The 22,307-nt window shown below is 33.3% G+C and overlaps 3 protein-coding genes across 8 annotated transcripts in view; 2 read left to right on the forward strand and 1 right to left on the reverse strand.

Moving 5' to 3' along the window:
* The window catches only part of LOC132707941 (casein kinase II subunit alpha-like), a 31,301-nt gene extending 25,950 nt beyond the window's left edge, over positions 1 to 5,351 (forward strand). For all 5 annotated transcript variants that reach the window (XM_060679994.1, XM_060679993.1, XM_060679992.1 and 2 more), the window contains exons 2-4: positions 1,915 to 2,388; positions 3,967 to 4,250; positions 4,882 to 5,351. In XM_060679994.1, the coding sequence (XP_060535977.1) occupies positions 1,915 to 2,388; positions 3,967 to 4,250; positions 4,882 to 5,192 (1,069 nt within the window). In that variant the 3' untranslated portion in view covers positions 5,193 to 5,351. The remainder of the gene's footprint in view (positions 1 to 1,914; positions 2,389 to 3,966; positions 4,251 to 4,881) is intronic.
* A 786-nt stretch (positions 5,352 to 6,137) lies between these two features.
* Positions 6,138 to 9,296, reverse strand: LOC132707942 (ribonuclease H1). 2 transcript variants are annotated; one of them, XM_060679995.1, is made up of 6 exons: positions 9,108 to 9,295; positions 8,905 to 9,048; positions 8,630 to 8,854; positions 6,960 to 7,051; positions 6,394 to 6,569; positions 6,138 to 6,336 (listed from the first exon to the last, which is right to left on the reverse strand). In XM_060679995.1, exons 1-6 carry the CDS (start codon positions 9,203 to 9,205, stop codon positions 6,247 to 6,249), a joined length of 825 nt encoding a protein of 274 aa, XP_060535978.1. In that variant the 5' UTR covers positions 9,206 to 9,295; the 3' UTR covers positions 6,138 to 6,246. The 2 variants fall into 2 exon arrangements, with proteins under 2 accessions (XP_060535978.1, XP_060535979.1); XM_060679996.1 differs by having other exon boundaries at positions 6,241 to 6,351; positions 9,108 to 9,296.
* Positions 9,297 to 11,351: 2,055 nt separating this feature from the next.
* Positions 11,352 to 22,006, forward strand: LOC132707621 (uncharacterized). The gene is made up of 7 exons (XM_060679527.1): positions 11,352 to 11,499; positions 12,127 to 12,291; positions 14,142 to 14,272; positions 15,560 to 15,815; positions 18,404 to 18,522; positions 20,210 to 20,438; positions 21,826 to 22,006. The coding sequence occupies exons 1-7, from the start codon at positions 11,352 to 11,354 to the stop codon at positions 21,957 to 21,959; spliced, it is 1,182 nt and encodes a 393-aa protein (XP_060535510.1). The 3' UTR covers positions 21,960 to 22,006.
* Positions 22,007 to 22,307: the final 301 nt, after the last annotated feature.

Here is a 22,307-nt window from a genome sequence, read left to right on the forward strand (position 1 = left end):
AAAATAAGAAAAATTTTGTTAGATATAATTGTAATCAAACCAAATTTTATTCAATTAACTAACTTAACTAAAAAATAAATACTTCAACTAGATAGATGTTCTACACTGAAACCGAGATGAACTTTGTGCCAGAATTGAAAAATGTATTCGAATAAACGCTAGGAAAATTATTATTTCCATGATTTTCTTAAATTTGATCACTAACCTACTAAATATTATTGTTTTTCTAAAATAATTATTCCTTTTTGTTAATGTTATTTATTTACAATAATTTATCAAATAAAAAATAAACTTATAATATAATTTGTACTGGCCATAAATCAACTTAACCAGGCCAAATTGTCTCGGAAATGCTTATGAACAGCGATAACAAAGGCTACTGCATCAAACACCGCGCAAAGGTTTGGGAAAATGAGAAATAGGCCAACAGACGTGAAATTTACACAAAATTATTATGGCCCTCTAGGGTTTTCAGAAATCCATCTGGGGATCACCCTCGTATTTCTGTTGTCTTTTAAGTTATTGATGAATTTAAAAAATGTTCTTATAAATTTTTTTCCGTAGAATCCAATGCGGTAGCTTGTTCTTTACTTGCTCTATTTATTACTTTTGAAGCAAACATAAAGTATAAAGTTGTGTTGTATGAAAATTAAGCTCAAAATTCAATTTTATTCATTTTTTACTTTATTTAAATAAATTTAAATAAATTAATAAACAATTATTAACATATAAACAAAATTTAACGTCAGTTATTTACTCCTTAAGAACATTAACAGATTAAAGCAATCTTTCAATCCAAAAACAATATATTTTCTTTGCAATGCCTTAGTTCTTACATTAGTTGATTGCGCAGATATGGCATATGGAGATTGTCTGTCTAGACAAAATAAAACATCGATACAAAAATTACAAAATACATTACCCTAGTCATATGTCTCCTTTTTTGAATAATTTTATTTATATATTCATAAAATTATAAAAATCGGGTAAGCCGGCTTATTTTAAAGAACTTCTTCCATATTGTTATTAATTCCGTATGTATTAATTATATTATATGGAATATTCTTACCAGTCAGATGAGGGAATTAGGACTATCACAATTACTTACAGAACAAAATCTACTTTTAGAATAATTAATTTAAATATTTAATAGCTATTATTTTTATTTATCTTCAATGTTATGTTTAGACTCGTACGTGTCCCCTCTCCTCCCTTTCAGTCATGTTTCAAGCAGTTGCAAATTTTAGTGGCAATATGCTCACCACAACATCCTTTTTTTTCTAATTTCTTTTCTTCTACAATTAATAAGTATGCGATATATTACCGCGCTTCTATGTTCTTCTATTGTAGACTCTAGGGCCTTCTCGCTAACATTTTTGTTTTAGAAAGGTGTTGATTAGTAAGTTGGTTATTATACTCGAGAGTGGATCCTTTTTCATGAAATTAAATTGTCATTTGTTGGCAAGTAAATTATGTTATTATTACTATTAAATGAAAAGAGAAACGTGCTATGTGGTAAATTCTAAAATAGACCTCTTTTAATAACTTTACAAACGTGGGCCTCGAAAATATTCTAAGAATAAGTTCCCTTCATAACTTCATTTGACCAAATTATCCTCCGTCATTTCGTTTAGAATTAAAATGTCCATAAGATCCGTTTCTACTAATTTCTGATCTACTAGGTACTCGAGGAGAAAGACATTTCCGCTTAAATCAGCACACAAACACTGAATAAGACGTACCTTCGAAAAAATCTAAATCTCAAAATCAACAACACCCAAACAAAAATAAGACACCATGACCTCTACATACAGGTTGCTACGTATCGGGAGCGCCGAATGCCACTAATCACACCACTTTTGAGATTTTTGTCATCTTAAAACTTAACCTTGAATCACTGTGCGTTTGTTGCAGGGACTCTCGAACCGACCAAGTGAAAACGGTATCGAAGATATATTCGGATGCTTTAGCTTCCAAACCCAAATCGTATTACGAATACGAGAGCTACAGTCCCAGTTTGGAGGATGCCGACAACTACAGCCTGATTAAAAAGCTCGGCCAGGGCAAATACAGCGTCGTCTTCGACGCGATGGACGAGACCAGGAAGGAACGTGTGGTGGTGAAAATTTTGAAACCGGTGCGGAAAAAGAAAATCCGGCGGGAGATCAAAATTCTCGACGCTCTGAAAAACGGGCCGAACATTATAAGGATGTTTTGCGTTGTCGGAATGCCTAGCGTCGATCTGACGGCCCTGGTTTTCGAACAGCTGCCGAACAACGAAGATTTCAAGAACGTTTACCTGACCTTGTCCGTAGAAGATACGAGGTATTATCTGTACGAGATCCTGAAGGCCCTGGATTTTTGTCACTCGAGCGGCATTATGCACAGGTATACGTGGAAGATAACAACGCACCTAATCTCAGATTTGCCGGTCATAATATTTGCCGATCGTAAATTAGCGCCTAAATAGTTGTTAACGACATTCGGAACTTGTTTGGTAGAGGAAAACAAGCCACATGCGTATTGCACTGTGCCCGAAATAAGGTGGATATGGAAATGGTACGGGGTGTCTCATTATTTATTTTTTAATTTATTTATTTCCTTGCTTTTTGGGGCACAAACGGGTTAAACCCACAACAGTGCCCTCGTAAGAATCCATAATACCGTGCAAAGCTTAGTTAATAACAATAACAATACAAAAGAAAGACGTGAACGAGAAAAACAAAATAAATAAGAAAAAGAAAAGGTTCTGACTTATTAATTATGTGGTATATTTGAAATAAGTGAAAGCATGAGAAGATTAGAGACTTGGGAATCTGTCTTTACTCTGAATTAAACTTTGAGGCCCATATTTCATTTATTTATAAATCTAAAGGCTAACCAACAGGCAGACGAGGCTGCCCAATTACAGGATAGCGCATATTAAATATAAAATTACATATTTCACAAAAGAAACTTAACTAGATATTTCCTAAAATAATGGACAATATTTGAAGAATGAGTTTTGTATACGTTTTAAACAAATGTAGGCTTAAGTTGAATAACCCTCTATCTTCGTTGTTCAGAAAAACACAGTTATTGTACAGGGTGGCCCGTTCAAGAGCGGTCTATACCTTATCTCGAAACCTACGCGGGTCACAAAAAAAATTTAGATAACAAAAGTTGACCTTTTGTATTTTCACTTTTTTATATACAGGATGGTAAAACTAAGTTACTTTTTAACTAGATCACCCTTCATTTTATTGCTTTTTTGGGTAGTCCTTTCAAAGACAAATTCAACAATGTATATGAGTATGGATATGTGATGCACCGTTTCGAACTTATTAGCGATCATCTTCAGAATTCGGGTTATGTTTAAACCATTATTGTTTAAAATTTGCCTTTTGTTAATTTTTTTAAATCTAAAACCCACGTGTTGAATACACTTCCATAAGGTGGTTCTGCCACATTTAACACCGGTTTCATGTTTTTCAAACCTAATAATTAAGATATCTAATGTAGGCACGCTTTGTTCCTCGTATAAATGGTCAATTTTAAGCCGTATTATATCTTGATCACTTTCATCGTCACTCGAGAAAATATCAGCATCGCTTCTTTTTTTCCTCCCTGAAATGGGATTATTCACAATTTTCGTCAATGTGGCCGTTTCTTCTAAAGATGCTGTTTGCTGGCACCACGTTCAATGAGAGTCAAATAAACATTGTTTATAACTTACTTAGCCTTAATAGAATAATGTTTTCTACATTTGGGCGGGAGCATCTCCTGAGATACACTAGACTCGCACATATTTTGCATAATTCGCACACGATTCAACACACGCTGTATTACACACGAAATAAGAATGTATACGAAATACGAATATAAAATTCCATCCCTTACAAACTAGCATAGTTGTAGTAGATTTTAGAATAATAATATTGTGAATCATTTCATAGCGTGGAATTTCCCAGTATTATTGTCTTATAGGGATGTCAAACCTCATAATGTGGTGATAGATGGGAAAAACAAAATGGTCCGTCTAATAGATTGGGGCCTCGCCGAATTCTACCATCCCGCTCAGGAATACAACGTCAGAGTCGCGTCAAGATACTTTAAAGGGCCGGAGCTTCTGGTCGACTACAATTTTTACGATTACTCGCTAGACATGTGGTCTTTCGGCTGCATGTTCGCCGCGATGATGTTTCGGAAGGAACCGTTCTTTCACGGCAACGATAATTACGATCAGCTAGTCAAGATAGTCAAAGTTTTAGGTGATTACAAAACGACATCTCAAAGGCGAAACGACTTAAGCCACAAAAGGGGCGCAAGAACATTTAATTTAATTATAAAAATATTTATTGCGGCAAATATTGACGGCACAATGCCCAATAAATGGTCAATATTTTAGACATTAACGAGTTGTAACCCTGAAGCTTACGTCTACGTATAGAATAAATGAATGTACCACTTTATAAAATTTTGGGCATCATAAAATTACTGCTAAATGCGAAAACACTCAGTACAAACCATAACAAATCTACATTGGGTGATAGACAAGTGAGTATCTATTAATTCAATAACATACAGCGTGTTTTATTTTTAAAAAATGGGGTTCATTTTCCACACTCTTATGAATCACCCTATATATCTTAAAATAATTTTAAATTGTTTTTTTTTTTAGTTTTAACTTTTGTGTTTGTCATTTTTCTCTGAAACAAATAATAAACGAGATTATTTGGATTATATTCAGTACATCCTTGCTTTTATTGTTTGAGTCAAAAATAAAATTATTGAATGTTAGTGATTATTGCGAGTTACATGCTTTGGTCTACGTCATTTGGCCTATGAGGTATCGAAATACATTTTTGTCACGAACTTCGTGAGCTTTTGTTTATATTACAGGAACTTTAGAACTGAACAGTTACCTAAAGAAGTACAACATTAGCATAGACAACAGTTTCCGGCAGATGATCGGAACTCATACGAAAAAGTCTTGGCAGAAATTCGTCACCACTGAAAATGAATACCTGGTCGATAAGAACGGCTTGGATCTGTTGGACAGTTTGTTGAAAATCGACCACATGGAACGGATAACGGCCAGGGACGCCATGCAACACAAATATTTCGCAAAGGTTAGACGGAGAGCGACACTCGAATCGGGCGATGCTTCTAGAAATGCGGCTTCTTGCTCCGCATCTGGAGACGCGAACTAAAACCACCGAACGCCATTGTAGACTGTGCTAGGAAAAAACTCGATGATTTTCGTTTTAAGTTCCTACTTAAACTGACCGATCTCGTATATATAACCAAGGATTAGTTTTGGAAAACAGAGTTTAAGTACTAGGTTTAAGACATATTTAGGTAAATAAAGGCTGTTCGTTTTGTTTGTTTTTTTTTAACCAACACTCGTTGTCGAAATTTTGAATCAAGAACAATTTAAATCGGGAGCTATGAAGACTGGCTTACTTATAGGCAAATTTATCTTGCAACCAAACTAATAGAAGAAATGCAGTTCTTGAAGTAAATAAAAGATAAAATAAAGATTCTCTGCAAGATTTTTCGAGTTCTTAAGAATTTCGATCAGTACGTTTGACTATAAAGAGTGTTTTCTAATTGAATGTCAAAAATTACGGCGATTTTTGGGTCCATTTTAAAAAGAAAAATTTATATGAGCGTTTGTCCTATCCGTTTTGACTTTTGAAATACATAGTGTTAAAGCATTCAAAAATAAAATGTATTTTGGTACACATGTACTCTGTATTTTGGCAGACATTGATGGTAAGCGACTGATTTCTCTTAATATTTTGTGTTAGTACAGTTCAATTAATCAGTTCCATGCTTTTCTTGCTATAATTTCCTGTATTTAATAATAAATATATTTATTCGTTTATTCATTTATTACATTAATATAAACCAATTTAGCTTAGTCATATTTTCATTTTTAAATGTTTTCTGTTATTATACTTCAATTAATCAGTTATATGCCTTTCTTGCTACAGTTTCCTATAATTCAATTTGACCAATTTGAAATAAACATATTTGTCATATTTTCTTTTTTAAATATTTTTTTTTATTACAGTTCATTAGTTTATTACATTAATGGAGAGGAAATTTTGAGTGAGGATGATCATTAATTTGGGAATATTGAATACTTTGAATGAGTTCAATTACAGATATATTCAACATGGTAAAAAAATGGTCGAACACATTACGCAATAGTAAAAAAAAATGTTCCAAAATTATTATTGGATTCCGATGACATTTAAATCAATGTGACTTATATCTGAACGATCCTTCTCTAGCCAGTTTGTCCGCCTCTTCATTCCCTTTATAGCCACGATGCCCCGCTATATATTCCTAAAAGGCGGTAATCTAACTGAAAGGTATTCAAGAAGCAAAAAAAAAGAATCTTACCCATTTTACGTGTTCAAACTGTTGAATAATATTATCCAACTTAACCAAATCCTCCTTGTTTTTTACTGGCCCGCCACTAGATAATTTCCACGAATTTCTTTTCCAATTATGTATCCATTTTGTTATACAGTTAATGGTAAACTGTGAATCTGTTAATACTTTCGCTTTTTTATAACCTGAATCGAAACCCACATATCAACAAATCGCACGGAGTTTATTATGATGTAATAAACCAAAACCTCAAACTTTGCTTGATTCACAAAGTGTATTAACTAATTACAAATTAATAAAACATGACTTCTCAGCCCTACCAAGCCAAAAAATTAATAGCCTACAGAACGAACGCAGAATATGACTTGGAAATACATCCATAGTACATGTTATTTATTATACACTTTGAGCTACTTTTCCCAATATACACATTTGCTAATGAGTTTTCGAATTTCAAAATTAAACAAATTAAATGAATTTATTATTTTTTTTATAAAGTATATATTTAAGACAATGAATAATTATTAATGATGGAAAACATAGGCACATTTAATGGAAAACTTGATTGTTCTTACCCAACTCTCGCAGGAGCTTCAGTGCTTCAGTTGGAGCCTGGATTTCTGCAGTATTATTAGTGGCCCTTCCAAAAACGGGCTTGGATATATTCCTGCAATCAATTCTACTTTTATTTGACGATGCTTATGTACCCCTCAGAATTATCGCTTGTAATTTTTGAAATATTAAGAAAAGCTTTTTTTTTAATGGATACCTCGTTAAATTTTATCCTTATTAAAAAGAAAATTTTATTACGATTCTAACGGTTATACGGTTATTATTGAAAAATAAAATTTTAAGGAGTTTCCATTTTAAAAAAGCGTTTTTTTTTGCGTCATAAATGACAAGTATGAAGAAAATTTCCCAAAACGTTCATATTTATTTTATGCATTTTAACAAATCACCGAAAATCAGTTTTTTTTTAAATATTGACAGCAGTCAAATGTTGGAAAATTAGAAATGGGTTTGAGTTGAGTTTAGGTAACTGCAACTCTTTTCCCATTTATTAGTATTTTTTGTCACAATCAATCAGGATAAGTTAAAACATATATTTTTCTAATCATAGTGGATGTTTAAATAGTTTTAATAGACTATTTTTGATATGTCTATATGTTTTTTTTTTTGTTATTTTTGGTATAGTTCCTAGGCCCGGTTTTTGTGATCTAGTGAACTAGGGTTTGCTAATGATGTCATACACCTTGAAAGTGTATTACCCCAGTTTTGTCTAATATAATAATATACACTATAAATAAACCTGTTTTTACGCTGTGTTAAATGTGACTTATTCTTAGGAAAATAAATAATATAGAAGTACAGGTACTAACCATTCTCTACAAGTTTGATAATATTTGAAATTATATTAATTTTTGTTATCTGTGATAATACAAGTGTTTAAATATAAACTTTAAAAAAAGTATTAATAAATAAATAATTACCACCCAATAAATCTAGCAACTGTTTTTGGAACAATAATTAAAAAGAAGAATGTTATCTTCTATAGTAAAACATATTAGTACTGGCGAATATCAAAAAGACTACATTAAAAAGGGGAACCCATTCAGCAGCGGAAATGAGTTACGTGAGTATTATGCGTGCTGAATGTCCTGGTATGCAAGTCCGCTACTACACTTTTGGAGACGACACTGTTTTGCTATATAATGGTAACAATTAGCACCCTAGGATTACAAGTAAAAGCCAATTTAAAAATAAATATTGAAAAAAGAAACGAAAAATTAAACAAATACAAATTTGAGAAACAAAAGAAATAATTTAGATATTGAACAAGCAAATTAATTAATGATGAAAATGTTCATTGTAATGATCATACTATTCATATATATTATATGGTGAGTGTGAATTACCAATGTAGAGATTATCTTACATATATAAGTAAAATGGATATTTATAATGCATGTAAAAAGTCTTAAATTGAATTAAAATATTTATTTTTTAAATATTATTATTAATTAATTAATATATTTATTAATAATAATTATTATATTATTATTTATTGTATATTAATTTATTACACATTTTTTTTATTTCTTTAAATGGTTTTCCTTGCTATTTTCTATTAGTAATTGAATTAAGTTTTGTAAACTATTGTTATGTATTTTGTTACAAAAATAAGTGCACCTGAAACTAATCATTTAATATGAAAGTATGTATAAGTAATACAGTAATTACTTACAGTGGATTTCCATCTCCAAACCATACTCCAATTCCAGCCTTTGCATTTGCTTTTCCATTATTCTCACAGGCACCGTCCGTATATACAATCACATAATCATCTTCAAATTCAAAATTGTGGTCATTTCTTTGTTTTTTTGAATCTCCACAACCCAAATCAGGTTCCTCTGTGCCCCTCTTTTTTTTGGTTGCTGTTTTAGAGGTACGTGAAGTAAACACTTGATTACTTAAAATAAAGATTATAACGATTCATAAGAGCTGCGCCCAGGTCCTTACTTTTTTAACAGATTATGGCTAGGTGTGGTTAATAATGATTTTAAATTGACTATTTCATTTGTGATGTCCCTGATTTCCAATTTCAGACATTCTGCTCTCTGCTCTGCCTCGCTCAGTCTCTGCAATAAAACATTCACTTGCTTGCTAAAAATGATAATTTAATAAATTAAAATGAATTTAAAGTTCAATAGTCAGGTTAATACTTTGAACTCGTCATTCTGGTCCATGTAAACGGACAGATTCTAAATACTAATGCGGATAACACTTCAATAAAGGAAATTCCAAAGTAAAATTGTATCATTTAAAGATTATTTTCTAGGTAAGTACGTAACCGCACATTTTCGAAGTCAACAAAAGCACCGCAGAAGCTCAGATGTTGCACAGATGTATTTCGTGGATCTGTGGTGGCTCATATTCCTGCCTCTGTGTAAAACGACGGTTGGCGCTTTGGCCAGACTGGTTTAATTTTATTTCAAAATTATTTATTAAGTTAATAAATACGTAATTAAACAAATGTTTTGCCTCCCGCAAACGAACACAGAACTGATGTTTACAAATTCGTTATCTATGGTCTTTTATTTACAACAGAATGCTAAGATAGGTTATGCGCAAGAATCGTAAACCTAATTAGGTTTACGATTCTGGCGTCATGCATTAGCTTAGCAGACGCCTGTAAAGACGATTTAAACTTTTCAGTGGCTTAGTTGTGCCAGTTTAGGGTATGTGGTAGAGAGTAGTCTATAGGAAAATCAAACAATTAGGCATTGATGCTGAAATTTTGGTTTTTAATGCAGTTAGGTTTGTTTAAAAGATAAATTTAGATTGCAATGTAGTTAATGCCAAATCGAACATGGATATATGGAATATACATGGAACATGGAAGAAACACCTAAAATTAAATTCGGCTGCTGATAAAATAACAGAATATAAAAATGATAAGAATGAACCAAATTAACTTATAAAAATCAAAAAACGGTTACTACGAACATAAGATTAAACAGCAGCCTGATGGGAAGGAAGTTTGCAAAATAGTATCTGACGCCACAAATGAAAAAAAAATGTATGTTGAAATCGAAGATGAGATTGAACAACCCACAGGTCCAATAAATGGTGCTGGGGTTTTAGATCTAATGACATAATAAAGCATTTTGATAGCTTGAAAAACCATTATAGTCCAAGCCAAGAACCACTAAAGCTTTAAAGAGTCTTCATGTATATTTCAAATTGTGTCAAATTATAAACTTGATTTTTATTGTTCCAAGCTACTTTAAAATTTCCGTTGTCACTATTATTTACAAAAATTACTTCTTTTGGCGCCAAGACCACTAGGACCATTCGGCCATTTACAACCTTAGTCCTGGATAAACAAGTTACACAATGTTTAATACAAATTAGGTTAACGACTTTTGGTGATCACCGACCAAACCGTTTCTTAACACTCGTCGACAAAAAAAAATTATTAACAATACTATAAAAAAGGGGGCTCCCCTCTCTTCCATCGCAGAGCTCTGGACCCATCCAGCCTGCTTACCGGCGTGTACGGGGAAAAATAAGTCTTAAACCATGAAAAATTTGGATTCGGTAGGCAGCGCGGAATGCTACGCGCTCTTGAATTATGTGGTTTAATAACACACACTGAAGCGTTTTATTTTAAGAAGGATGTATTAAATATTGGAATTTATAAGAAAACTAACAAAATCATTCTACACTTGGTCCGCCATTCCACCGCGTGTTTCTTCTCTAGTCACATAGGCCAAAAGAAAGTTTCAAAAACAATACATGTTGTGCCATCTATGTGACAATAACTGCGTTCTGCACTAATACATTCAACACGCGCAATGCTACCCACAGTATAGATTTTTAGGTTAGGATAAATATATTCAAATGCAGTTTTCACTGAGTTATGGGGCTGCTCTTGTTTGACTATGCAGTATCCTCGAATTTGTTTTTTTTTTCAGAAAATTATTTTTTTGTCTTTGTTATACCCTAGGAAAAGCCCTTTTTAACATCTCCAAGTTACTTAAAATGCACTCAGCATTTTGGAGTTGTCGACATTTATTTCTGAAAACTAACCAAGACTGGATTATTCATTTCCAAGAAAGAAGAGAGAATACAGATCCGAACTATTATTTCATATTGCAAAATTTATTTCGGTTAGTACATTTGCATGTGCTGTGGGTAGAATTGCAGTTCAAAATTCATCAGAGGCACCTTGTATAGTGAGGTGCGACTGAAAAGAACGACATGTTTTCATATGTCATTAACATATTAATTTTAATAGAGCCCAAATGAGACTGTGTCGAGTACCTCTATTTTTAACACATGCATTTCTTTTAGTTTTTTGCAATTTTATTTAATATTTACATAACTGTGCGGATATTTTCACACATATGCAGATGCCCATGCTGTTACTTATTAGTTGTATTTGTTATAATTACTTCTTCGGGATGTATTTCATTACACCGCCGGAGCGCTTAACATTGTTTTTAATGTTAGTGAACTTCGGAAGGGTCGAGTGCTTTGAAAAGCACACGAATACGAAGGAACCTTTAAAATCGAGTAGAAACTACTCGAATAATACGCGGGACCCCAAATGTAAGTAAATTCGATGATGAAATAACCAAGAGTATCTTTTAAGTTAAGAAGTTAAATAAAAGTTTTTAAAAGATTGCAATTGCAACTAGGTCGTCTATTATTTACTTTGGAACTTTTAAAGATTGGCCTAGTAAGTTGCTTGACATTTAAAATAAATAAGAACTAAAAGTTCAGATTTTCACGAAGTTTTATATTTTGACATGACAATTGTTTCGACAACACCGTGTCTTTATCAAATGCCACATTTGATAACACATGGGATGCGCGGGAAAATTTTGCCCCAAATTTTCGTAATTTGGCCCGCAGAGTTCTAAATTCTGTAGTTGTCTACTTAATTTAGGTATCCTTGTCGAACCTCGCTAGAACACACTGTTTTCGAGAAAAATGCTTTTGAGAATTTAATTTTCAAATATTTTTTTTTATTTTAGTGTTTAGTAAATAAAAATTGAATGTCAATTGTTCCAGAGCTTATAAGGATTCCATTGCAATTCCAGTGGAATTATTTTTTTATTATTATTCCGCGTAACCGCGTTTTTACTTCATGTTAATAAATAATATTCGAAATTTCGATTTGTCAATTTTTTTTCAAATTTTACCTCGTTACTGGGACGCACAATATCGTTTCAGTTTTTTGGGGCCTTGGTTTCGGGATAGGTCTCGTGCGATTTGAGAACAGCGTCTGCACTAGTGCCGGAAACCAAGACGGCACGTGTTACACCAGACGACAGTGCGCCGCAATTGATGGCATCGCGTCTGGAACATGTGCCAACGACATCGGAGTATGCTGCGTTAGTGAGTATTTGGAATCGCAAAAGTCACGTTCAAATTCAACCATTTCAACTGATTTTGACATTTGCACATAAGACAAAATAGGTACAAAACCATACTTCAGTACAAAATTAACCCATAAATATTTAGCTTTGGCTTTTAATTCATGTACAGGGTGTAACAAAGTTTTCTTACTCAGCAATACCCGCCCCAATATACTGGATCAAATTATGGGTTTCTTTTTGCTCGCACGCTCCATAAATTAGAGAATGGAATTTAAAAATTCGGGCTTAAAGGCAAAAGTAGATTTAAGAATAAACTCAAGAGTTTAAGACTTAAAAAATATATTTTTATTCATATTATCTTATCTAACTTAAAATTAATTTTTTGGTACTTTTCAATACAATAAGGAGGAAAGCAATAAAACAAAACTTACTTTTTTTTTCATATTTATTATTATTATTACCAGACCCGCTATAAACCTAAAAAAGTTAAAAGTCATCGTTTAAGTGCGACGAACGTGAACAATTATACAGAGGTCTCGAGATATGGTAGAAATTCAAATAAAAATAGGAAAATAAAAATTTTCAGAACTGATAATATAGAATTTACTGGTAAAGAATTTAATAATTCATCAGACTACCAATCTCTATACACCAAAACAGAATGGTTTAAGTGAAAAGATGAGTAGGACAGTAGTGGAGAAAGCTAGATGTCTTTTGTTTATGGAAACCTCTAAAAAGAAGTTTTGTAGAGAGACGTTTAATACAACTTAATACAACCAGATTTGATCCATTTCCAACAAGGCGTCAGAGAAAATGATATAAGTAAGTTATGGTCAGACAGTGAAAGGATACAGACTACTTAATCCACAGAACAAATTTGTCCTTACAGGCAGGGATATAGATATAGTATAGCAAAAGAAAGAGGTTTTGGTAAAATTGAATTATGTGAGGCAGATGAGAATAAAATATTCACAGAGATAGAACAGCAGGTGGGAAAATATTTTAATGATTTTGACGAATTGCATGATCTGAATGACAGTGATTTTGCACCCAAAAATGATGGAAGAACCACTGCGGAAATACAAAGATCGATAAGCTGAAGTTAAAAATTATGAAGATTACGTAACACATATGTGGTAGTGTGAATGATAATGTTGAAGAAGTTTTTGATCTAACTTGTGCTCCTATTAGCGTCAAATTGGAACTAGCTGAAAATAGGCCACAGGATTTGGTTGAAACTCCACATGAAGGTATGATTGTTGATAGAAATTGTGTTTTTAAGAAAAAAAAGATAATGAGGCATTTGTTGCGAGATGCAGTACGTTGAGATTGTTGATAGCTTTGTTTATAAAATTTCATTTAGAAACTGTAAAACTGTAACACCACTAGTCGCAAAACAGAAAAATCTCCATCACTTATGAGCCTTTTGGGCACTTGCACGATATAAGCAAAAACATAATCTTGTTTGTATTGTAATATTCGGTTCAACTATATTAATTTGTATTGGAATTTTGTCTAAATCTTTTGAAATAATTGAATATTATTATTATTATTGTTATTATTATAACTAAGTATGAATAATAATCCATAAATGTCAAATTTGTTAAATATTCAATCGAATTCAGTGATAATATATGGTTATATAACGCAAACAGAAACTTGATTTCGAAAAAATTACTATTTATTTTTGTTTATTTGAAAAAAATAAAATTTTCGTTTCAACCAGTATAATTTTGACTGTCTATGTGTATTATAAGCAAACTATATCCCAAGTTTCATTGCTAAACGAATTGCAATTGGGCTATAAGAGCGATTTAATTGGAACTGTGATTTGAGCAAAAAATGGGAAAAGTAATTTGTTATTTTTAGTTCAAAGGACATGTGGCGACATTTCATCGTACAACAACACCTACTTTACAAACACCGATTATCCGTCCCCGGACACTGCGACCACCACTTGCACCATGACGATTCAACCTTGCAGCACAGATTTTTGTCAGGTAGGTACTTCTTAACTTATACAATGTTATGGTTAATCAGCGTGCTGCATTCCATAGCTGCAAAACACATCCTGAAGCCTTATTGATACTACCTAAGAATGTCTGAAATAATCCATAAGAGTGGTTGGTTAATTAAGTTGAAGTCTTACTGACTGTCCTCACGGTTGATTAGTGCATAATTGGATCTTTTAGGCTAGAGAATAAATAAAGGAAAATAATGCTGCCCAAATCATCATTTACTCAGGCATTGCATTGGAGGTCTTCCGTCTTCAAGCGGCAGATGATGTAAACTATCATCTGCCGATGATGCCAACTTGGTTGGCGAAATACGTGTCCAGTGTTCTAAATAAAGTTGTGGTGCAGTAGTGGTTATAAACGTAGGTTTGTTGATCTTCCACCACAGGTTCCAGTCTCCCCCATCTATTATTCTCAAGGCAAGGTTGTATTTGGAAGCTTGTGGTGAAGTGTATTTTGTGCAGGAACATTTAATCTCTCCAATGTGAGAGTTAGGGAGAAGAGCAGATGTGAACAAGCTCTGTAAACAAAAGAGTCGATGACCGATGATTTTTGGGCTGGATGGTGGCGTGCGTAGGTTTTCTATAAACAGAAATACGCAATGATTTTCTATTGCTAAGAATATCTAATAATCTAATAGAATATCTAGGGTGGTTATTATTAGTTTTTAATCCTATTGTAAAACATATGTTCGGGTGTATAGAGTTAAAATAGCTAAGACAATTTTGGATGGATTCTAGGCCCTGAGGGCAAATAAAAAAGGTTAATAGGCTTCCATAAATATGTTCGCGATGACTGGTGAGAATGGAGAACCCATAGCTGTTCCCGACGTTTGTTCAAAAATTTGACCGTTATAAGAGAAAATATATTCAATTAAAATGAGAAGTTTTGGTACCAGATTCTCCGAAACTGACAGAAAGGGCACTTGTTGAAAAGAATCCTCAACTATGCCGTAGTTCTCTGGCTTCATTCTTATACACACCTAATACATTATCTTAAACGACACATCAATTTTCTTAGTAATTATCGATAAATGTTTAATATACTTTTTTTTTATTTTTAATATTTTTGTTCTCGTTAAGCGATAATCATTATAACAATATTTTGTCGTCGTACTGTGGTACACGAAATGAGCTTAAGGGTTGACATACAGGCCAACCTGCTGTAATGATGTCATGGTGTGCCGCCAATACGCCGACATACGAGCGCAAAAATAGCAGGTCCCTCAGTTGTCTATTAGGCGCTACATTATTTCGAAATTTCGTGTTGCAGGCCCGCATTGACTTTTTGGCCCTGTCGTTGGCTCAGCCAGATCCTACGGGAGTTTGTACGACGGACGCTCTCATAGTCAGCGGAGCTGCCGGTCCCGTACCAATAATTTGCGGTGAAAATACCGGACAACACATTTACGTCGACTTCAATGGAAACAACAGCGTACAATTAACGATCACCACAAACGGCGCTATCGCGTTCAACAGGCTCTGGGCATTCAGGGTTATTCAAATCGCATGCGCCTGTCCGACCAGAGGTTAGTATCGAATGGACGGTGTCTAGACTCCTACAAATGTCCCTCGTTTTGTAGATTAGTTGAGAAATTTTTCATGAGGGTGGAAGTGTCACCCTATTATTTCAGTTTTGGTTGAAACGGGAGAAAAGTCTTGATTCTTGAATACAGCTCGGAATAGACCAATCACCCAGCCCAAACATTTTTAAACTTTTGAAAATTGATTTCAAAGGTTTTTTTATCGACATTAGAAGAGTTCATGAATGAAAATCTCGGGTGATTTAAATATTGTTTTTATTAGTACGAGAACAAAAAACATTTAAATGAAATAATGCAGTCTCAAACAATAGCTAAGGCCAATTTTTTTTTTTTTATTTTTTAATGACCAGCAGTAACCTGCCATTATTGCAAAGTTCCATCGACCCTCATATCTGCCTTCCATTTTTTATATCTTGGTGGAACTCTTACCTCGCTCTTCACTCACAGCTCCAAGATTTTCGGGAAAGTAGTCTAGATATGAGTGTAAAAATTTGATCTTCCATTAATCGCCTTATTTGAGGTGCGGGAAATTTTTAAACATAGATATTTCAAACATGCTCTATCTTTAAAGCTTTAATGTACTGCCTCATGAGTTCTACTAGTTATAAGACAATTTTTCGTGGATGAACAATATGTGAAGAATATTTTTTGATTCGGGAGTTAAATTAAGCCATTTTGGCCAACTCTTTTCACTCAATATTGCTGTTTCTACTGTCCCACTCACACCAAAAGCTAATTAAACTACTGACCTAGTAGAAGTCCCACACTTTTTAAGTAGCTACAAATCATCGAACAATTGTCTTTGTAGTTCCAGATTTTCGTAGCATTCTTTCATTTGCCCACGAGCAACAATCACAGAAGCAAGAACATTTCTTGGACAAGTCAATCCTCAGAATTGTAGTCTTTACCAAGTTTCTTTATTAATCTGTGAGATTTTTCAGGCTGTTAGGCCGTGGTCCATTGGTTTCGCTACCAAAACTTTTCAGCTGCTACTGCGGCAGCCATCTTCAGTGGAATGTAGATTGTAGCGTGACGACTGTATCGGTACTGTACCGATACAAGAAAATGGCTGCCGCAGTAGCAGCTGAAAGCTTTGGTAGCAAAACCAATGGACCACGGCCTAACATCCCGGAAAATCTCACAGATTATGACGCCGGCCGTGAAAGCCTACGCAATTATATTTCTTTATTAAATTAGGAATATCGGTTCAAATTCTGTCTCGTGCTGCCTCAATTATGAGATTTGAACGTCTTGTGTCAGTAATCTTAAGTATCAACTGTGGTTCAACTGGTTTCAAGTTCAGAAAAAGTGATGGTATTTTCTTCTAAATTGGCTCGTTTCTCGGCTATTGGGATACTAGCCTAATTGCATATTTGAGGTTCAGATAAACTGTGTTTTCAAATTATTACTATTATATCCACGAAGGTAGCGGTCATAATGGTGATATATTGGTACTATCCATAGGATAGTTTATTCAGATAGTTCTTGCTTTATGCGGGAGTAAAACAGGTATCTCATTTATAGCCAAGAAGCCACTCTTTTCGAAACAATTGACTGAAGCAAAAAGTTGTCAGCAATTATGTTTACATCATTCGTCAATCACCATTCAGAACTTAACTCAAACAGGATATCATTCTACTCCTGCCTACCTGCTTATATATTGTTTGACAGGGAGCGGAGCTAAAGGAGGGGCATCTCCTGGTATCTGAATCGTAATTTTGTCGGATCGAAAATGTTGACAGATTTTTGGTGATAAATCTGATTTTAAGAATTTTTGATATGTGCCCAGTAAGGTTTTGAATAGGAAAGACTGCGGTGGCAAGTGTGGGGATGTTTTTAGCACTTTTTTGGGAGACGTGTGTTAAAATAATAAAATAATAACAGATTTAGACGGAATATCAGAAATCTGGAAAGTATGCGCAACTGATTTTTTTACTGGCAACAGACGAAACAACCCAGCGGTTCAATCATAAGAGCTGACCTTCCAAGTATATCGGCAAGTGAAATCAGACACGCTGTAAAGCTTATGAAGGCCCAGATAATGTGTTTTCTGACAGGTTCCGATTTATTAATGAGCAGAATATATAAAAATAATGACCAAACTCTTTAACAACATTTGTTTACTTCGTTCTACTTTCATAAGCCTAATAAGCCATTTTCTGAAGCTTTCTTGTAAATTTTGCATAGTAGGGACTATAAAAAATGGCGGCAACTGTCAGTACGGGTTTAAAAATGGTTTTGGAACAAGGGAAGCTATATTCAACATATAAAACTTGGTACAACATTGTCAGGACCAGAGAAAAGAAAGAACTGACCAAAAAGGGTTCCAAAATTCTCTTAAGACCCTTGTAGCACATTAAAGCTTTAAACAGAGATGGAGCATGTTTTAAACACTTATGTTAAGTAGATTCTTCATTTTGGAAGGTATAACTCGAGTTTAGTGCTTAAGTTTCTTTTCATTTATTTAGTTCCGTAATTGTTTCTTTGAAAAAATGCGGATTTTCCAACCAATATTTATTGAAATTTGAACCTCTAGTGCAACCATATTCCATATATTTGTATATTTTCCCAAGCTCCAGTCGGTTGCTTAATGTACTATACCACGGAGTCGGGGACTGTGAACAGTTTTAACTATGGTACCACTACGAATGTCATCGATCCAAACACTGGAGTTGCCGGGACACGGGAGTTGGTAAGTGTTTTGTCAGAGAAAAACGCACCCAGAGAGAAGCGATAAAATTTGGTCATTCCTTTGATATTTACAGTGCCAGTTTTGGTTATTTTGAATTGACACGTTTCCACATTATTGAACTTATAACGATTTCTACACACTAAGAAAACATTTTAAGTGCTTAATATTAAAGATAGCCTATTATGACAGGGTGGACTGTCTATGAGGCTACAATGCCTTATCTCTTCTAGATTGAACAAGTATTGAATTGAACACCATGTATATGAATACTGATTTAGAGAGATTTAAAGATATGTTCAGTTTTTAAATCTTTTCTGATTATCATTTTTAAATATGTATTATTATACTTAACAGTATAAAATTATTTTCGGTATTATAAATAATACGTTCCAGGAATAACCTGGAATCATTCTTCTGATTCGAGTTCAATATATGACCAGGGCCAGTTTCACAAAACACAACTGACCATAATTTTACTCGAAATCACCTATGTGATCTCTAGGAGGAATTTTGTACTCCCGAAGTACTTAATAAATATTTTGCATCTAGCATTCAAGTGGTTGATAGTGTTTTTATTGCTACAATAAACTGTTACAACCCCAAAGTCCATCTATCTAAATCTAAATTTTCTATAAAAGATATCAAGCTCTGTTTTTCACAATGCATAAATCCTTTAATGCATATTATTAACAGCCTATATCTTGAATAATTATTTTGCCACTGTGAGGCAAAAAGGCCGTTATAAAACCATTTGCTAAAATATCAATTCCCAGTGAATAAAAAGATCTAAGAACGATCAGTATACTTCCAGTTTTTTCAAAAATAATAGAGAAGCACTTCTACCAACAAATGTCTAATTCTGTAAATTTGATCAAAATCATTCAAGACTGTCAATCCGGGTTTAGACCACATTTTATTGCAACTACCGGTCTAGCTAAGTTATTGAATTACAATGAAGATAAGAGATGCTACCTGTTTGGCTCTTCTGGATTTTAGTAAATCATTGGACACCATTAATCACAATATATTGTTGCCAAAACTTCATTATTTTAGTTGATTAGGTGTGTTAGTTAAGTTCATGGAGCAATATCTGAGCAATAGATCGCATTTTGTTGAACTTAGAAAGCAATTTAATCTAGAAAAATCTAGCTATACTCCGATCGCTACTGGAATGCCGCAAGGTTCGATTTTGGGACCTTTATTGTTTAGTCTTTATATAACAGATATGAATGAGTGTATCAAATATGCGGACGATTCCCAAATTTATATGTCCTTTTCTATGGAGAACTTAAAACTTAAAACTTAAACTTCAATTTTCACTTGATTAGTGTATTGATGGATCATAACCACAAACTCAATACCGATGTTAAGAATTTAGGAGTAACTTTTGACAAATTTCTTGCTTTTCATTCACATATTTATAACAAACTGAACTGGACTACTTTGAAGATGACAATATAGATCTAGATGAATAAACTTGTATTTTTAATTTTCTAAATAAATTCCGGGAACTTTTTGATCAAGGTGGAAATTCTTGATTTTTTGAATCAACATCGATACCAAAACCTTTCCCCGACATTTTAACACCCAATGGGCGACATTGAAAATAATATTTGCAATTTGTTGCGTAGCCGTGGTAGTGCGAAACTACCGCTACTACTTCGCAGTTAAAAATTGTGGTTTTAAGATACTCGAAAACTACGGTATATGCATCGCCATGTTACCCGGATATTGCGGCATACAGTGGAGTTCCAATAACTTCATGGTGTCTGGCAACGCCAACAACGTGGGCATTGGTGCCTTAACAGACGGAGATTGCAATAGCGATTTCGTAGTAATTCCCAACCCTTACTACGTCAATGGCACAGCCGTCAACTCCGACCGCTTCTGTGGACTCGCGTTTGATGATGTCGTTAGTAAGTAAAATGTTTATTCTCAAGTCTCACAAATGAGCTGACAATTGTCGTATACCTTACCATATAACAACTTTTAATATATTTCTTTTATTTTTAAAATGGCTGATAACCGTTAATATGGCGCTTATAAATACGGAAAAGTTTATAAAACAATCCCATATAGCACAAGGACGTCCGTAAAACAACAAAAACGTATGTCCGTAGGATGTTTGTTAGGATATGCTAAGGATATCCAGTTATACTAGTTGAGACGTCGTTAGTATATCCGACTGTGAGGATATAGAATGTTATATTGATATACCGTTGGATCTTACTTAATTATTAAGTTATTTCCAATAGCTTATGATAAAATAAAATTAAAGGTAATGTCCAGTAATCCAATTAGTTGTACGACTACAAAGATTCTATCCCAATATTTGGTACTCGCGTACGATGGAATTAACTCATTGGGTATGGTTGGTGAAGTCATAACTGGAGTAGCAGGCGATATTTGAAATGCACAAGTTTTTCCAATTAATATTTAGTCCTTAATTTTGCTTTTGATGGTAAAAGAGAAGGACTGCCGATTGATATAATTAATAAAACACATTTTGTAGATATGAAAAAATTGTAAGTATATAATATAGCAAAAATATACAACAACCTAACCTAAAATATCTTAAAAATAGAGTAAGATACTAGATCTTGAACTAAACTCTAAAAGAATAACTAATATTTGACAGATTCTATTCTATTCTATAATTTTTTCAGTCAAGCAGCTATTGAATTTTCACAATATTTTGATGTTTGTGATGTTATCTGGGATTGTATCCAATAGATTTTATATAATGATCGCCCATGATAATTATATAACAATGTTTACAATTATATAAAAAACATTACTAACAGTTTTTTTAATAGAGTTGTAATAGATAATAGATAATATTTCACGCGAAATAAAAATCAATACTAATTTGAAACTACTTAAAGTAAAACTGAAGCATTAGTTGCTAAGCACTAATACAAAAAAATACTGATGATTGGTATAAAAACATAAGCACTATTTTGCACATATTCAATATCCTTAACTGACATTGACATTGATCAAATAACACTATCTTTCCATTTTATTTCCAATTTTGGTAACCCCGAACTTGATATTTTAAACTGCACAAGTTATACATTAATTCTATAAACTCTTCAAAACGGACCGCAATTTGCAAGTAACAGAGATGTGAGGTTAAAGTATTTTTTTTTTAATTTAGTAATATTGCAATATTGGGGAAGTTTGTTTGATTTTTTCTTCTGATTATTTCTTTCATATAATACATTGTATATTAATAATAAATAAACTATTATTACTATTATTATTCGATGTGTTGAAATGGTTAATTTGATTTCATTTTAGGTTATACCAAACCGTTTGCTCTATACGTCGTTACTAACGGCGACGAAGTTAACGACACCATGAACATCGGATTCTCGCTGTCGTTTATGCAAGTGGCTTGCACAAACTCCCTGGTCAACAACATATTCGGATGAAGGACGTTTAATGCCACGTCACATGTAAAACCTGTGGGAATAAAAAAGCCGCCCTTTTTTACCTGATTTCTTCGTTTTTTTTCTGTTTAAATTATCCTACCCACATCTGCAAGTCTCCAATGGTATGCCAATTTCGAATAAATGTTCCCTTTTTTCTAGAAAAGACCCTAGATTATAATAGTTATTTCAACCGTAAAACTTTTATGGGTCACTTCGACACACTTTTGCTGGAAGGCGACAAAACTGTTTAAGCAGCTAAGAAAGTAGAAGAAAATATTTTATCTCCTAGATAGTGTCCAAGACACTGACATATTGGATTTTTTTCCTGACTTTATTTCAAGAGATATC

The sequence above is a fragment of the Cylas formicarius genome, unplaced genomic scaffold, assembly GCF_029955315.1.
Source record: "Cylas formicarius isolate icCylForm1 unplaced genomic scaffold, icCylForm1.1 PGA_scaffold_9__14_contigs__length_23061073, whole genome shotgun sequence".
Lineage (NCBI taxonomy): Eukaryota > Metazoa > Arthropoda > Insecta > Coleoptera > Brentidae > Cylas > Cylas formicarius.

What these genes read in the sequence shown, in the direction of transcription:
- LOC132707942 (XM_060679995.1), bottom strand. Translation starts at nt 9,205, where the DNA reads ATGATACAATTTTACTTTGGAATTTCCTTTATTGAAGTGTTATCCGCA. An exon ending in GAAGCTCCTGCGAGAGTTGG is followed by an intron (nt 6,570 to 6,959) that starts GTAAGAACAATC and finishes GTTTCGATTCAG; the next exon opens with GTTATAAAAAAGCGAAAGTA. An exon ending in AGTTTGAACACGTAAAATGG is followed by an intron (nt 6,337 to 6,393) that starts GTAAGATTCTTT and finishes ACCGCCTTTTAG; the next exon opens with GAATATATAGCGGGGCATCG.
- LOC132707621 (XM_060679527.1), top strand. Translation starts at nt 11,352, where the DNA reads ATGTATTTCATTACACCGCCGGAGCGCTTAACATTGTTTTTAATGTTA. An exon ending in CATCGGAGTATGCTGCGTTA is followed by an intron (nt 12,292 to 14,141) that starts GTGAGTATTTGG and finishes TGTTATTTTTAG; the next exon opens with TTCAAAGGACATGTGGCGAC. An exon ending in ATGCGCCTGTCCGACCAGAG is followed by an intron (nt 15,816 to 18,403) that starts GTTAGTATCGAA and finishes TATTTTCCCAAG; the next exon opens with CTCCAGTCGGTTGCTTAATG.